Source organism: Neoarius graeffei, chromosome 4 (assembly GCF_027579695.1).
Source record: "Neoarius graeffei isolate fNeoGra1 chromosome 4, fNeoGra1.pri, whole genome shotgun sequence".
Taxonomy (NCBI): domain Eukaryota; kingdom Metazoa; phylum Chordata; class Actinopteri; order Siluriformes; family Ariidae; genus Neoarius; species Neoarius graeffei.
In genome coordinates, this window is record NC_083572.1 from 17,665,100 (window position 1) to 17,683,668 (window position 18,569).

Below are 18,569 nucleotides of genomic sequence, written 5' to 3' on the forward strand. Positions count from 1 at the left end.
CAGTTTGCCATTTTCACAACGTGCATCTCGACAGCAGGAAAACACTGGGAGTGATGTCACTGGAGTGAAATATCAGGAATACACGACACTTTTTCAATGGAATAAAAATATGTACTGTATTCTCTTCCCTTCTAGTGGGTTTCATTCATTTGGTTTGATGGCATGCAATATTATCATATTGCTTATCCTACGTGGATTACGTCACTCTATCCAATGGAGACTGATTGTTGAATGTGATTTACGATATTGCATGGTTGTCAAGACAACATGATGTCACACATCGGAGACGTATAACTTCTGTGCGAGCGAGCGACTGACAATTTGCAAACAAACATGGCTGCCAGGTTTGCTTTGTTAAATACAGAAGATTTTGAGAGAATTTTGAAAGAGAAAGATGTGCTGAACACCCGAAAGGAATGTATAATAATAATGGCTTTTTTGGTGCCGTATCGGACATATTCCATTCAGCTAGCATGATATTGAACTTGTCTTTGACTCGTTCAATATCATGCTAGCTGAATGGAATATAACTGAAATACCACGAAAAAAAGCCAGCCAATATTATTTAAATATGTCACTCAGATCCGCGATGTATTTCGTATGAAAAGTGCAAGTTTTTCAACACGAGAAGATAAGGCACGGTGGTGTAGTGGTTAGCACTGTCGCCTCACAGCAAGAAGGTCCTGGGTTTGAGCCCAGCAGCCGGCGAGGGCCTTTCTGTGTGGAGTTTGTGGAGTTTGCATGTTCTCCCCGTGTCTGTGTGGGTTTTCTCCGGGTGCTCCGGTTTCCTCCACAGTCCAAAGACATGCAGGTTAGGTTAAGTGGTGGCTCTAAATTGACCGTAGGTGTGAATGTGAGTGTGAATGGTTGTTTGTCTCTGTATCAGCCCTGTGATAACCTGGCGACTTGTCCAGGGTGTACCCCGCCTTTCGCCCGTAGTCAGCTGGGATAGGCTCCAGCTTGCCTGCGACCCTGTAGAACAGGATAAGCGGCTACAGATAACGGATGGATGATTGATGTGTGTGTGTATTGGGGATCGGGTGAGCGAAGGCCCCCTAAACGCCCTTGTTTACATTATCTAACACCTCTGTTATCACCTTTTAAAGCAGCCAGGTGATCGGATACAATCTGGCAACCCATGTCTCCGTTCCATTTTTCCCTGCTGTCACTTTACTGACCCCCAGCGGCCGTCATGTGTCATGACAGAGTAAAATTTCTCAGGATCCAGTATCGAATATGAGCATATATTTACTCAGTATTGTAACATTTGCACACTGTTAAGTAACAGTTTATTGTTTTCTTTCCTTCTCTGAATGTACTGCACTGACTCAGCTTCCCTAAAATGCGTTAAGTATTTATACTGCTGTATACATTTTTTAGTAAGAGAAAGGAACAAGAGATATAGCCGGTGTAAAATTAGCATAGTTTAATAATGACAAAAAAATTCAGAAAGCTGTCTTCATATGCATATTTAACATGTAACATTTCTTCACCTTTTTCTATCATTGAACTGTACAAACAAACAAACAAACAAAACGCTGCATAACCACTGTTAGGTACTGTAATACCTCAACGCCGTCATAAAAGTAAACAGCAAAAATGATTATTATAGGCTATATAATTGGTTAGAACTTTAATTTGTGAAAAGTAAAAACTTGTTCTGTGATTATAATATGTAAATACTGTACGTCTGGAGAAAACAGACGTTCGAACAGCCTTTACCCAAAATCCTCTTCTAATCAATTTGGAAAGCCAGCCCCTCCAAGATGGCGGCACCGTTGACACTAATCCAATGAGGAAGTAGGAAAGCCTGCACGAGGCCGGAGACTGACCAATCACACACATGCAATTTGTCCATGGGCGTGTTTAAGTAACGAGTACAAACGTCCTAAATTTACGTTGTAAATGAAAAGACATAAGAAGTGTATAATAAAAAACGAATCAGAATAAGGCGATATTGAATCAAAACTAATCTTACTAGAAACAATAAAATATCAATAATTATAATAGTTTTGAAATGAATAATAAAAATATGAATAATAGAATTAACACCTTAAAAACAGGTACTTCTAAAGACACAATTGTATTAAATCCTAGTTTAATGTTTGTTTGTTTGTTTGTTTGTTTGTTTAGGGTTTAATCAATCCCGTTCTGAGTGGTGTGCGCGCGCATCCCGGTGGCGTTGTGCTTGTTTTCATTGAACTGTACAAACAAACAAACAAACAAAACGCTGCATAACCACTGTTAGGTACTGTAATACCTCAACGCCGTCATAAAAGTAAACAGCAAAAATGATTATTATAGGCTATATAATTGGTTAGAACTTTAATTTGTGAAAAGTAAAAACTTGTTCTGTGATTATAATATGTAAATACTGTACGTCTGGAGAAAACAGACGTTCGAACAGCCTTTACCCAAAATCCTCTTCTAATCAATTTGGAAAGCCAGCCCCTCCAACATGGCGGCACCGTTGACACTAATCCAATGAGGAAGTAGGAAAGCCTGCAGGAGGCCGGAGACTGACCAATCACACACATGCAATTTGTCCATGGGCGTGTTTAAGTAACAAGAGTACTAAGGTCCAGCTACGCTGTAAATGAGAAGAGATAAGAAGTGTATAATAATAAACGAATCAGAATAAGGCGATATTGAATCAAAACTAATCTTACTAGAAACAATTAAATATCAATAATTATAATAATTTTGAAATGAATAATAAAAATATGAATAATAGAATTAACACCTTAAAAACAGGTACTTCTAAAGACACAATTGTATTAAATCCTAGTTTAATGTATGTTTAGGGTTTAATCGATCCCGTTCTGAGTGGTGTGCGCGCGCATCCCGGTGGCGCTGTACTTGTTTTGTATTAGTGACGCGTGCCGGCGCGCGCGCGCACACAGGGGCTTGAGCCTTTTACGTATCGACGTAAACACGTGCCGGTCCTCCAGTTACGGGTTTCTATTGGCATTTCCTCTACAATCACACATCCATCTATCCATCTCTGTTTCTCTCTCCTCTTGTCAGTAGCAGCAGCAGAGGCCGTGATGGCGGATCCTGTGGCAGCAGCAGCAGCATCCTCTCCGTGTCCGACTCCGGGCCTTTCTCCAGCGGCGAGTCCGGGCTCTGAGCCTCCCTCCGCGGCTCTGTCTCCGTCGGCGGGCGGCACACAGCGGCTCCTTTTCTCGCATGACTTGGTGTCTGGTCGGCACCGCGGTTCACTGCGCTTCGGCCTCGTGCGAATGATCCACGGAGAGGAGGACTGGACCGAGGACGAGGATGAGGACCTTGATGGCGGCGGAGGAGGCAGAGAAGGTGGTGGAGGAGGCAGAGACGGCGGTGGAGACGGCGGCGGAGGAGGAGGAGGAGTCGGGGGAGGCGGCGGTCGTGTCCCCGGGTGCTCGGATACTGAGAACGGGGCACCGGAGTCCCGAACGTGGCCTCTCGGTAGGGGTTTCGTGCGCGTGCAGTGGTATCCCGAGGGAACGAAGCAGGATGTTCGGGAAACGAAGGTGAAAAAAACAAAACATCCGGTTATTTTATGGTATTGTTTGCATTGTCCATGCTTCATTGTTGCATGATGATAATCATCATCATCACTGCCACTTAGATTGTCATTGCTTTCTCAATGAAATCATTAAATAGTGATTAAATTCCACTATTCATTTGCATTTTATTCGACCCACCCTAAGCTGACACTCCCCACCTTATGATGTGACTGGTCCAGAGTAGCTGTGTGCATTTCAGGGTTTCTTACAAAACATCATGCAAGATGATCATAATGAAAAGTACTTTTGCTTCTAACACTACAACTAGCTAGTATGCACTTCATAAACTAGATACATTCGTAGTGCTTCTGGGAACAAGCAGAACCTGCTGGATCGCTTCTTTGGTCAGACATGGGTTTTAGTTTCGACGATGACTTCTTTTTTTCAGGAACGGGCTTTAGGTGAAGAGAAGCGCCTCTTTATTCAGGAACTGTTCAGTATGTCAGCAAGTTACCGCCCGTCCCTGCTGAGGGCCTTGGAATTGATTGATTGATTGATTGGAGCAACACTGTTGGATGGTTCTACCTTCTACACATTCTGGACATCCAATTCAGCCTGAAATGATCTAGACAATGCAGAGGGCAGGTTGTATGTGTTGACAACGTGGGCTGGACAAATGTTCCTGCACTTTGCCTTTTGTGTGCCACAAACAATAGGATTGATTATTCCAGACCAGGCCCAACCACCCTTATTTTGGCCATTAGTGCAAAGCCCATCATTAGAGGCGAGGCGCTTGCTGTTAAAAGAAAGCTGGAGCAGATCAATTGTATTACCATAACAACAGGATGTGTCCTATGTTAATTATTTCAACGTTACAATTGGCTTTTGCCGAACTTTCATGCTGAAAATGCAGCAACATGCAAATCAATCCCGAAATGTATCCAACATGGATTACTCCACGAGGTTTGCTTACTGCAGCATTGTCCACATAGCAGTCCAGCTCCTGGGTGTTGCCGTCTTGAGTCCATGGGGACGTATTTCCTGGGAGCCAATTTCTCTGGCCTGATTCTCAAATGCTTTGTGATTCACCATGCTGGAAGTATGACATGCTAACATTGTTGATTGGCTGAGGTGATGTGCATTCGTGTGGATTTCTGTTTGAATCATGACGTAAAAGTGATAGAAAAAAAATGGTCAGGAAAGGCTGCAAATGTAACGTACGAGTCTATGAAGAAACATGCTTTTTACCTTACACCAGAGAAGTGACGACTGCTTGGGCTAGCTGAGTACATCTGATCAGCCCATCTGCTTTGGAACATTTTTGGTCAACAAATCCAGGCTGGTCTCAAATGTTGAATATCAAATTTTTCTTCACAACTGCGGATTTGAAATGGTCATAAGACATCCAAATTGTGCAGCGCTAAATTACACTCTTCAATATCGACAAGACCAGGATGACCTCGTGGAGCTAGATGTGTCTCAGCATTGATTAGCACTGAAGTTCGATTTGTTATACAATTTCAAGCATTGAGCATGTCGCTGACTATGCAGGAAGTATAAAATGTAGAAAATCTTAAATATGAGAAGACTGCAATGTGCATCTGAGCCACTTAACCAGTTGCTAAATGTTTGCATTGTAATCATCCTAGACAAGCCAAAGATGATTTGTGACTCGCACACGGTCCAAGGAGTCACAAGCTAGAACCGTGAGTGGCCTAGTGGTTAGTGTGTCCGCCTCTCGATCGGGAGATCATGAGTTCTACTTGCAGTCAGGTCATACCAAAGACCATCGTAAAAATGGTACCTACTGCTGTCTGGCAAGGCCCGCCGCAATACAGATGTGAGTGGGGAGTCAAACTCTCACGATTACCAGAGAACTAGCCCCCCACTGTAACCCTAGCTGTGTAGGCAAGAGGCAGAGGGCTATGGAAACGGAGATCGGTGCCACCCAATGCGCCTGATTGCATGTCATGGGAAGGACTTTAGATCAAGTCCAAAGTTTGTTACAAATAATGCAGGAGATTTAGAATTCACCAGTAGGTTTTTTTTTTTTAACCGCGATGCTGTTTGTGAGGCCTGTAACCACAATTATGAGCAAATTGTACAGCTGTAGAGACCTTTCAGTTTCTTGTCAATGCTGAGGAGTCCTATCAATTTTAAAGTAGCAGAATGTTTTCTGATCTTTTGGAGTTTTGACTTTTGAACTGAGAGCATTTATAAAGAATTGTACAATGGTGCTTACAAAATGTTAAGACTATGCTCATGCCAGGCTTTTTTTTTTTAAATATAAAAAGACTGACTGGAGCAGCACTTTTACTGATACGAAAGCTGCTAATTAGGGATCCGAGCACCAGAAGTACCTGTTATCATATGTTATTCTGATTCTCAACAAGAACACAATGAGGTGACTAAGAAACACCAAATTGTTCAAGAAGTGGCAGAATCCTCTTTTCTACTCGGGGGACATCCGTGAGACTGATGCTGGAGTTTTAAGTTTTGATCCATTCCTCAAAAGAATGTTGAAATGAGATGAAATGCTGATATATGTATCTTATTCTGTCCACATTCACTGGATATGAGCAATCGTGCACTCTAATTGGCTACTACTCGGATATCAGCTCGTATACCGAGAGTAGAGAAAAACAAAATGGCGGCGCGTGTTGCTGAATCCACCGAGGATGAAAGAAAAACTCTACTTGAAAACAAAACCTCAAAAAATACAAGAAAAAAGCAACAAAATATGGAATGAAAGTATTTGATGGCAAGAACGTGTTTTTTAATTTTTCCAGAATTATTGTTATAGCATTTTTCACAAGTTGCTATTGTCATTTCGCCGGTTTGTTTACATTCTAAGCGGGAATGATTTTGTCGGACATTTATTTATCGAATTTGCAAAAATAAAAATGCTCTTTTTCAAAATCCAGCGAATGTGGATAGAATAAAATAGTTATTCCACTCAATCTCGTCGTACATGGCTTATATGGTGCTCGGTGCTACTTGCCTTGTCAGCTTTCAGCTCATGTACGACTCGATTTCATGGAATAACTGTTATATGCAATGGAGTATGACTCTATAAGTGGATTTTTGGGAAACTTGGTTGATAAATTTAAAGAAAACATGGCTGTCATTTGCAAATCTTGTTCATGAGACCTGGCCACTGGGGGCACTATTTTTGAATGATGCTCAGACCACATACCATAGATAGCCGCTTGCAGCTATAATTAATATTATATCTAATGATAGCCTAAATATTACACTTATTTTTTTTACTAAGTGGAAGAGATTGCCTGGCTGTTAAATAATGTCCTGAATATAGGGATAAGAAAGCCTCATTTAATTCATTTTGATTCATGGATGAGAATATATCTATAATCAGATTACGTTTCTAAAGACAGTCTAGGAGTTTTGTGGGAGGACACATTTATTAGTGAACCAAACATGTTTTTTTTTTTTTTATTAAGTAGTTTAGTCTCCTCAGGCAAGTAGTTTTCATGCATTAACGTGTGAAATATCTAATGAAGAATGAGATTTAAGAGTGAAATGGAAACATCAAATCAGCTGATTTGGTGAAGGTTTGTACTGGTTTAAATCTTTAAAATGGTACTGCTTTTGCAGTTCTATGTATAGACGGTACCAGTCAAAAGTTTGGACATGCCTTCTAATTCAGTGTTTTTTATTTATTTTTATTAATTAAGTCACTTCATGTCTTGATGGATGTTGTTTCTCTTTACTTAGTCGAGCGGTTCTTGACATAATGTGGATTGCTACAGTTGTTGAATAGGGCTATTTAGTGTATTTTTTATTTTAAATTTTTTTTTTTACTATTTATTGTTTGATCTCAAACATTTAAGAAGGCAAGAAATTGCACTAATTCATTTTTGACGAGGCACACCTATTAAGTGAAAAGCATTCCAGGTGAACGAATGAAGCTGGTTAAGATAATGCCAATAGTGTGTAAAGCATCATCAAGGTGGATACTTTGAAGAATCTAAAATATGAAACCTTTTTTAAAAAAATATACACACTGTTTTTTTTTTAACACAATTCCATACATGTTCCATGTGTTATTTCATAGTTTTGATGTCTTCAGTATTGTTCTGCTATGTAGAAAATAGTCAAAATACAGAAATGCCTATGAATGAGTAGGGGTGTACAAACTTTTGACTGGTACTGTATGTCTTGGTTGATCAACTGCATTTCGAGGACAGAGGCAAACGTGGGTAAGTTTGGCGAAACAACTTTTTAAAATGCTGGGAAACCACTGCTTGCTACATCCATCCATCCATCCATTCAGAGACAGTGCCCTCATGATTATTGGTCCCCCCCTTTATAAAGATGAGTAAAAAGGGGTTAGAAAAAAAATCCTCCTTTAATTGAAGTCGCTTCATATCTCACTGAAAAAATGGGGAAAAATCCAACCTTTAATTGAAATAAATTTATTCAGAGGAAAAACAAATCCCTCATCAAGAAATAATTACTTTTAGCAAAAACATGTGCCACTCTTATTTGGCACCCCTGGAAATGACAGTGAACACGATGGTAACTGAAGCAGGTTTCCCGTTTAAATTGTACATTTTTGAGTTGCTTGGAGTGTGTAGGAACTTTCAAGCTGTAATCCGTGACTTCCTGATTAACCCGGGGAACAAACATGAGGTAGCACAGAGGTCAAATTCCCTTCGTCTTCCATTAAAATGGGAAAGAGAAGAGAACACAAACCAAATGAGGGAGAAGTGTGTTGACCTTCATAAGTCAGGAAATGGTTATAAAAAAAATACCTATCCGTCTGAAAATGTTCATTTCTATTGTTAGGGCAATAATTAAAAAAGAAAAAAGTGGACACCACCTGTGTTACAAACTTGCCTGGAAGAGGACCCAAGTTTATTTTGCCCCCACATACAGTGAGGAGGAGGGCAAGAGAGGCAAAAAAATCCCCAAGGATAACTGTTGGTGAATTACAAGGAAAAGTAAAATCTTGGGGTTTCCAAGTCTCCAAAACCACCATCAGATGCCAACTACATGCCAACAGATTATTTGGAAAAAAGCCTTTTCTGTCAGTTAACCACAAATGAAAGCGGCTCAAGTTTGCGAAACTCTATTACAACTTTGACTGGAACCGTGTTTTCTGGTCTGACAAAACAAAAATGGAGCTTTTTGGCAGTAAACACTCAAGGTGGGTTTGGCGTAAAAATTAGGATGGCTATAATGAAAAGAACCCAATCCCAACTGTAAAACATGGTGGTGGTTCTGTGAAGTTTTGGGGCTGTTTTTCCTCCAAAGTCCCTGGAAACCTTGTTAGGGTACATGGCATCATGGACTCCATGAAATATCAGGACATTTTAAATCAGAATCTGGCTGCCTCTGCCAGGAAACTAAAACTGGGTTGTCGTCTCTTCCAGCAGGGCAATGATCCAAAGTACATGTCTAAATCAACACAAAAATAGTTACTGAGCACAGAATCAAGCTTCTGCCCTGACCCGAACCCCACTGAAAACCTGTGGGGTGAGCCGAAGAGGAGAGAGCACAAGAGAGGGTCGAGGACTCTGGATGATCTGGAGAGATTGTGTAAAGAGGAATGGTCTCGGATGCCCTGCTCTGTATCGTCAACCTTATAAAATGTTCTCGGAGAGACTCGGTGCTGCTTTCCTGACAAAGGGAGGTTGTACAAAATATTAAAATGCAGGAGTGCCAATAATAGTGGCACATGTGTTTTTGTTGGAAATAATTATTTCTTAATGGGGGATTTGTTTTTCTCTGAATAAATTTTTCAATTAAATGTTGGATTTTTCTAATTTTTTTTTTCGGTGTGAGATGAAGCGACTTCACCAAAAGGTAAAATTTTTTTCCCTAGCCCTTTTTACTAATCTGTACGGGGGGTGTCAATAATTGTAATTAAAAAAAATTATAATCTAAATTATAATACTTTAAATCCGCTGCTTCCAGTCAGTTTGTGGGGGGAAAATAGCATCTGCTTTGAGTTTGTACCTGGTCATTAAAACCCATAATAAATAAATACTGTGACTGTTTATCATGATATCGATATCATATATTGTCATGTCACCCAGCAGTGGTGTTAATGTTTTTCATTATTAAGCGGAAAATTAAGAAAACCCATTGAGGATCCATCCTAACGTTTCACTCACCGCAAGATCCACCAGAGACGCATCATTTATGCTTTGCAAGCCCCAAAATCGAGAAATGTTATCGAGATTTGAACAACGTTGCAAGACTGGATAAAACATGTGTTGATAGACATTTTCATTCTAGTTATCTAGCAAAATGCAGTGCATCATCATACAGCTACAGTCAACTAAACTTTTAAAATACCACCATCACCCCCCCCCCCCCCCCCCCCCCCCCCCAACACACAGAATTGGTGGTTTAGGAATGGGTTTAACAATTGCTGCTGCACTGTATCTCACAGTCAACTAGTACATTTACATCAGCAGAGTTATCGTTTGTCTACTTCTGTATTCAAATAGGGCAATTACTTTTGAAGCTGTTATCATCAAAGCCTCATCAAAACGCTGCTCTCGAACCTGCGAGTCATCGGTCAGCCTCAAGGGCAGATGGCGTCTATGCTAATGATTCTGCTTTTGTCCTTGAATGGTGATTAGCTCCTCTTTCGTGATAGGCTCTGTACACCCAACATTACATTCAGTATTAGAGAAGCTGTTATCAGCTTCTCAGAAGTTGATGGTCAGAAGTTTACAAACCCTCATCATGGGCATGAATGTCATGGTAATTTTGGGCTGTTAATGATTTCCTTGAACTGTTGACAAGGCCAAGGCCTATTAACTTCTCGTTCGTGATCATGATTGACTACAACTAGTTTCTCTTTGCCAGCATAAAAAGGATTTGTTTGACAGCACTCATTGGCTTGACTAAGGCTACATCCACACGACAACGGCAACGAGATGTTATTTAAAAATATATCGCGTCCAAATGGGCAACGATCAGTAAAATATATCAGGTCCATATGGCAACGCAACGCTTGCTGAAAACGATGCAATACACATGCCACACCTCTAGGGGCGCTGTAAGACGGTCCCTTCGGAGACACCAGAACAATAGAAGAAGTAAGGACGCATGCGCATAAACTATTATGCGCGAGACTTCATATCAGCCACAAAGTCAGGAAAATCTGTTCGTAAAATTACATTATAATGACCAAATACAATGAGAAGTATTTTTCCAGTCTCACCTGTGAAAGGTAATCCCATGTGATCTCGTTTGGACGGCAAACCTGTTGGTACAGTTAAACTCAGCTAATCTTTATTCTCCGCTTTGACCTATCCGATATGGCGGCGAGGATGACATATGATTCTACGCAGAAGGCAGCGTCTTTAATGGTCCGGAATAAGTTGAATGCTACACGTTGATGGATTAATTTGTTGTTTCTCACCTGTGAAAAGTAATCCCATGTGATCTCGTTTGGACGGTAAACCTGTTGGTACAGTTAAACGCAGCTAATCTTTATTCTCCGCTTTGACCTATCCAATATGGCGGCGAGGATGACGTATGATTCTACGCGGAAGGCGGCATCTTTAATGGTCCGGAATAAATTGAATGCTACACGTTGATGGATTAATTTGCTCTTCTACGCCCTTTTTGAGGAATGTATTGTATAGGACTTAAACCAACATCTGAATAGGTGAGATTGCTCCTTTTTTTCCCTATTTTTGCTGGCGGGATTGACTCTGCCCTAAGGGCAGAGTCTCTCTCTCTCTCTCTCTCTCTCTCTCTCTCTCTCTCTCTCTCTCTCTCTCACTTTGCACCATTACACAATAAATATTCACAGTGAAAATATTTTGTAAGCGCGTTTCATGAACCAAGTTATAGGATTTGTTGACAACTCGCATCGAGTTCATTACACTTCTACCCGGCGTGAAGCACTCAGTCATGTGGTTGTGATGTCATCGTAAACAAATCCGTTCTACTCATCCAGACGACTTCACAACGGCAACGTTGCCAGATCTTTCCACTCTGGAACCCGTTCTCAAAAAGATTGCGTTTTGGGCACCCAAAACGCCGGTGCCGTGTGGACGCCAGGCCTAAACGATAAGCAATTGTATCGGAGTCACCTGAATCCGTTGCCGTGTGGAGGCCCCGTCCACACGAGTACGTGGCCTCACCCAATACGCTGTCATTTTGAAAAAAATCTCCGTAAACACGGCGTCGTTTCGATTCACTGGAAATGACCCAAAATGCTGTAGTACATATGCCAGGCCTGTATGTGGCGCTGTGACGCCGCCACACCAATACACTAAAACCGGAAGAGAAGCCATGGAGCATGCGTATAAAGGTCACACGCTGTTTACAAAACAAGCTCATAACGAGAAGTTTTGTTGCTCCTCACAGTAATATAAAAGCAGAAGGTTTTGTTGTAGCAGCCGTAATAGACTGAGTTGTTTCTGCAGTACGAGCACAAGCCTGTAGTCCGCCGTTGTTGTTATGACGCGTCTAGCGGCGGCGGCTGAGGTTAAAGGTTAGAGAGGTGGGGCTTATACGTCATCGTTTCTGAAAAAATCCGCTTCGCCGTCCAGACGACTCCGGGCTATCTGGCGTTTTAGGATTTTCCCACTCTGGGGAAAAAAAATACTGGTTTCACACCTCGAAAAAGCCAGCTCCGTCTGGACGCGAGGCCAAAACGATAAAGTATTTATGTGGATTTGACAAAAACGTACTCTTGTGGACGGGGCCTAATACTCAGAACCATGGGAAAGTTCAAGGAACTCAGTGAAGATCTAAGAAGGAGAATTGTAGATTTACACAAGTTGGGAAGGTCTCTTGGAGCCATTTCTAACCAACTGCAGATTCCAAGATAATCAATTCAAACAATTGTATGCAAGTCCAAATTATTCGGATGTGTCACCACTTTGGCAAGGTTTGGAAGAAGACCCAAACTGTCACCCTCAGATGAGAGTGAATTGATTAGGATGTTCAGGAACAACCCAGGAACCACCAAGGCTCAAGCCTGCCATGAACTGGAAACTGCTGGAACACCAGTGTCACTGTCCACAGTGACGCAAGTTTTACATAGCCATGGACTGAGAGGGTGCTGACCAAGAAAGAAGCCCTTGCTCCAAAATCGACACTTTCAAGCTTGACTGAAATTTGCAGCTGCCCACATGGACAAGCCAAATGCCTTCTGGAGAAAATTTTTATGGTCAGACGAGACAAAGATTGAGCCATTTGGCCAGAATAACAAGAGGTATGTTTGGAGGAGTAAAGGTGAGGCTTTCAAACCGAAGAACACTGGACCAACTGTCAAGCACGGCGGTGGTAGCATCATGCTCTGGGGCTGTTTTGCTGCCCGTGGTGCTGAAAGGGAAAAAAAAGAAAGAAAGCACAACTTTATTCATTACACACTTGTGAAATTTCCGCTCTGCATTTAACCCATCTGAAGCAGTGAACACACACATACCCAGAGCAGTGGGCAGCCATGCTAACAGCGCCTGGGGAGCAGTCGGGGGTTCGGTGCCTCACTCGAGGGCACCTCAGTCCAAGCTCGTCCCATATTAATGTAACCGCATGTCTTTAGACTGTGGGGGAAACCAGAGCACCCGGAGGAAACCCACGCAGACACGGGGAGAACACGCAAACTCCACACAGAAAGGCCCTCGCCGGCCGCTGGGTTCGAACCCAGAACCTTCTTGCTGTGAGGCGACCGGGCTAACCGCTTACACCACTGTGCCACCCACGGTGCATTGCACAAAGTAGATGGAATAATGAAGGAGGACTACCTCCAAATTCTTCAACTTCACCTCAAATCAACAGCTAAACGATTGAAACTTGGACACAATTGGGTGTTCCAGCAGGACAATGATCCCAAGCACACATCAGAACTGGTTTTGGAATGGATAAAGCAGGCTAACATTAAGCTTCTGGAATGGCCTTCCCAAAGCCCTGACCTGAACCCTATTGAAAATTTGTGGGCTACGGGTCCGTGCCAGGAAACCAACCAATTTAAATGAACTCTACCAATTCTGCCAAGAAGAGTGGTCAAATATCCAGCCAGAATTATGCTAGAAGCTTGTTGATTGCTACCCAAAGCATCTTGTCGAGGTGTAACTTGCTAAGGGACATTTAACCAAATATTAGTGGGGGTGTATGTATCATTTTGAGTCTGTGTGGATTAGAAAAAATCCAAAATAAATTCAGACCTGTGCACTCAATTCTTGTTTTTTGAAGTCATTAAAGATGTACAGTTGTGCTCAGAAGTTTACATGCAGTGACATGAATGTCATGGCAGTATTTGAGCTTTCAATAATTTCTTTGAACTGTTCTTTTTCTGTGGCAGAATGATTGTACAGCATACATCTTTAAAAAAAACCACTAGAATTTGGTGCACAGGTTTTAATTTTCTTTGGGTTTTCTGAAATCAGCACGGTCAAAATTATACATACAGCGTAAAAATGTACATATGCTCACTTAGATTATTAATTTAGAGGTGCTGAAACTTCCAAAACATCTCTTATCTTGCCAAGGTCGAGGTCTCTTAGGCTACATCCACACGACAACGGCAACGAGATGTTATTTTAAAAAATATCATGTCCAAATGGGCAACGATCAGTGAAATATCAGGTCCATATGGCAATGCAACGCTTGCTGAAAACGATGCAATACACATGCCACACCTCTAGGGGCGCTGTAAGACGGTCCCTTCGGAGACACCAGAACAATAGAAGTAGTAAGGACGCATGCGCATAAACTATTATGCGCGAGACTTCATATTAGCCACAAAGTCAGGAAAATCTGTTTGTAAAATTACGTTATAATGACCAAATACAATGAAAAGTATTTTTCCAGTCTCACCTGTGAAAGGTAATCCCATGTGATCTCGTTTGGACGGTAAACCTGTTGGTACAGTTAAACGCAGCACATGAATGAGGCATCTTTATTCTCTGCTTTGACCTATCCAATATGGCGGCGAGGATGACGTATAATTCTACGCGGAAGGCGGCGTCTTTAATGGTCCGGAATAAGTTGAATGCTACACGTTGATGGATTAATTTGTTGTTCTACGCCCTTTTTGAGGAATGTATTGTAGGACTTAAACCAGCATCTGAAGAGGTGAGATCGCTCCTTTTTTTCCCTATTTTTGCTGGCGGGATTGACTCTGCCCTAAGGGTTATTTTCTCTCTCTCTCACTCACTTTGCACCATTACACAATAAATATTCACAGTGAAAATATTTTGTAAGCGCGTTTCATGAACCAAGTTATAGGATTTGTTGACAACTCGCATCGAGTTCGTTACACTTCTACCCGGCGTGAAGCACTCACAGTCATGTGGTTGTGACGTCATCGTAAACAAATCCGTTCTACTCATCCAGATGACTTCGCAACGGCAACGTTGCCAGATCTTTCCACTCTGGAACCCGTTCTCAAAAGATTGCGTTTTGGGGCACCCAAAACGCCGGTGCCGTGTGGACGCCAGGCCTAAACGATAAACAATTGTATCGGATTCACCTGAATCCGTTGCCGTGTGGACAGGGCCTTAACTTCCTGTTAGTGATCATGATTGACTACAGCTGGTAGCTTCTCTGTGCCTTCCTAAAAAGGGTTTGTTTACAGCACTCATTGGATTGACTGACACATAGTAAAATGGGGAAAGTCCAAGGAGCTCACTGCAGATCTGAGAAAGAGGATCGCAGATGTACACGACTCCGGAATGTCTCTTGAAGCCATTTCTAAACAACTGCAAATTCCAAGATCAGTTCAAACAATTGTACCCAAGTTATTGTGAGGTGTAGTCACTTTGCCAAGCCACTTTGCTTCAAGAAAACCCAAACTGTCACCCTCAGCTGAAAGGAAATTGGTTTGGTTGGTTAGGAGCAACCTGGGAACCACCATGGCACAGTCCTGCCATGAACTGGAAACTGATGGATCACTGTCTACAGTTCAGATCACCATGGACTAAGAGGCTGCTATCCAAGAAATAACCCCCTGCTCCAAAATCGACACCTTCAAGCTTAAAGTTTGAAGCTGACCACACGGACAAAGAAAAAGCCTTCTGGAGGATAGCTGTATGGTCACATGAGACAAAGATTGAGTTGTTTGGCCACAATGACCACCATGTACAGAGGGACACTGTACCAGCTGGTGGTGGTGGTAGGATCATCATGCTCTGGGGCTGTTTTGCTGCCAGTGGAACTGGTTCGTTGCACAAAGTGGATGGAATAATGGACTACCTCAGAATACTTCAGCATAAACCATCAGAAACTTGAACACGCCCTTACAGAAAAACCACATGAACTTCACATGTGACTTTCTCACACGTGAAATATGTGGAAAATGTGTTTTGCACATGGGAAACGTGGTTTTGGCCCAATTTTATGTGAATCACATGTGGGAATGTTTTCCACATGTGCTCTACATGGTAACACGTTACAAAATCTGATACCATGTATTCCACGTTACCACGTGATCACATGTGAAATACATGGGAAAGTCATGTGTTTTTTTTTTTTTTTTCCTGTAAGGGTGACTTTGGAATTACAACAGGACAATGAACCCAAACACGCATCAGAGCTGGTTGTGGAGGATAAAGCAGGCTAACATTAAGCTTAAAACAAGCCCTGACTTTCAATCCTATTAAAAATACATGGGACCGTGCTTATAAGTCGAGTCCAGGGCAAGAAAAAACAAATTTAATTGAACTCTACCAATCCTACCATGAAGGGTTGTCAAATATCCAACGGGAATTCTGCCAGAAGCTGGTTCACGGTAAACAAAAATGTTTGGTCGAGGTGAATCTTGCAAAGAGACATTTTACCCAAATTGTGTCAGATAACGGAATCCAGGGACACATGTCCGCCCGGGGGCATTTTGAGTTATTGACAGATTCAGAAAGTACAGTTTCTAAGCTTTCCAATGATGCCTTCCATGTGGAGATCTGACAATATTTGAAGAATGTGTGGCCTTTTGAAAGTGTATACCTCTTAAAACAGAAAAGGGAGAAAATTGCCCTCAAAGTTTTCCATCTCAGCTACTCTGGGTGTAGGGCGGGCACATAATGGTGCTCATTTGCATGACATTAAGGAAAGCTCTACCCCCTACGAGCTAGCACGATGCTACTTTCATGTAAACAAAGATCACCACGTCAATTTTCCTTCCATGCAAAGTATGCCCAAAACAATTATGAAGTACAAAAATAAGTCCTAAAGTATACTTTAACGTTTTGTGGTTGAAAAATTACTCACACCGTAAGAAAGAAAGATAGCACAATGATGACACAACTAACACAATGCTAGTTTCATGTAAAGCCTCAGTCACAACCGGCCGTACGTGCTCCTACGGCCGGTCTACATGCAAAAAACGCAGGAAACGCACGGACGGCGCGCATGAAACGCATGAGAGCGCGCGTGTGACGTGCTGATTTTCGAGCCGTAGACCAGCCGCAGAGGTTCGTTGTCGTGTCAAACAAACTCTACGGGCGCTTACGTTTTTTTCAGGTTGCAAGACAAACTTACGGCCAACGCGCGTCTTTCTCCATGAACAACAACAAAAAAAAAACGCAGCGATTTGGGAAACGCCAAAAATCACACGGCCAAAAAATCGTACGTCCGGTTGTGACCTAGGCTTAACCAAACCACAACACTCTCCGTTACATGCAAAAATAACCACAGCCTTAGATTAATAAACTTACCCCATCAGAAAGAGAAACGTCGCCTTGCACACATCAGTGCCGCCGATGGAATGTAGTCCTAGAACGGTCCGTGTATCATCCGATCATTGAAGTATTCCATTCAATCTGGAAAACGAGGTTGCGTTTTTTTTTTTGCTAGAAATGGTTATCTCCGATGTAAATACCGTGTGTCTGTTTGCTTCGCGGTGTTTCAGCTCCTCTGCGCTCTGTTTAGCTTGCTCATTCCATAGTGAAATTACATGCCTGTATGCAGCTTAAGTAGCCACGAGCTCAGCTCGTATCATACAGCTGATTCGCGAAAAAAAAACCCCAAAAGACTTAAATCATCATGTGAATGGCCCATATGGTAATTTACCCACACCCCCCAGCAGGCTACAGTCCTGACAAAAACGAGACAGTTTACAACAAAAAATGTATGCTTTTCCAACAAAACAATCTATTATCTGAAATACTGATTGCATTCTTCAAGATCTCAACTTGCACATGATGGAAAAAAACAAAAATCACAAATTTCGAAAAAAAAATGCTTCTTTTGCGATTTATCTCGGATTCGTTTCGGCCGACATGTGTCCCTGGATTCGGTGAGGGGTCACATTAGGTGTGCTGTATGTATATTTTTGACTCTGTGTTGATTTCAGAAAACTCAAAAATTAACTTGTGCACCAAATTGTAGTGTTTTTTTTTAAATATATAAAGATATATGCTGTACATTCTGCCACAGAAAAAGAACGGTTCAAAGAAATTACTGAAAACCCAAATATTGCCATGACCTTCATATCCAAGATGACATTCAGGTAAACTGAATGTAAAACTGTATGTAAACTTCTGACCACAACTGTATGCTATACAATCATTCTACCCTGGAAAAAGAACAGTTCAAGGAAATCAGCCCAAAATTACCATGACATTCATGCCCATGATGAGTGTATGTAAACTTCTGACCACAACTGTGTGTGTATTAAGGTGAGAGAAATGTCATGCATGGAAAGTAGGCTAGCCAGAGAGGACCAGTGAGAAAGCTTGGACTGTTTGTTGTTGTAATTATCACAAATGGTGATGAACAGGCTAATAATCATGAAGCCTGTGTGTTTTTTTGGTAGCTCAACGCCCTACCGGACACACTCGCATGCAACAGCGTGTGTGAGAGAGCATCGGCCCAGTTTGTTCAAGACATAACCACGGCATGTCAGGTTGTCCCGAACTTGTGTGAAAGTCTACTGTGTCCTCCTTGAGTCAGACAGGGTCTGAGAGCTAGTTAGCTCAGGATCGCTGTTTGCTGTGTCATCGCTGTGTGGAGTTGAACGTGCACTGAATTCGAGGCCATCAGATGCAGTAGGTTCAGTGTGAACCAGAAGCTGCCTGTTGCCTCTGTCTTCTGTCCTTGGCATCGTGTTTTTTCCTTCGTTCTGTTGTAAACGGCTATAAAACAGCT

General features: G+C 42.0%; 1 protein-coding gene across 1 annotated transcript in view; it reads left to right on the forward strand.

The window, feature by feature from the left end:
• The first annotated feature begins 3,047 nt into the window (after positions 1-3,047).
• ube2o (ubiquitin-conjugating enzyme E2O) overlaps positions 3,048-18,569 on the forward strand; it is a 111,370-nt gene continuing 95,848 nt past the window's right edge. Inside the window, exon 1 of the mRNA XM_060918150.1 lies at positions 3,048-3,512. Within this exon, the coding sequence (XP_060774133.1) occupies positions 3,048-3,512 (465 nt within the window). The remainder of the gene's footprint in view (positions 3,513-18,569) is intronic.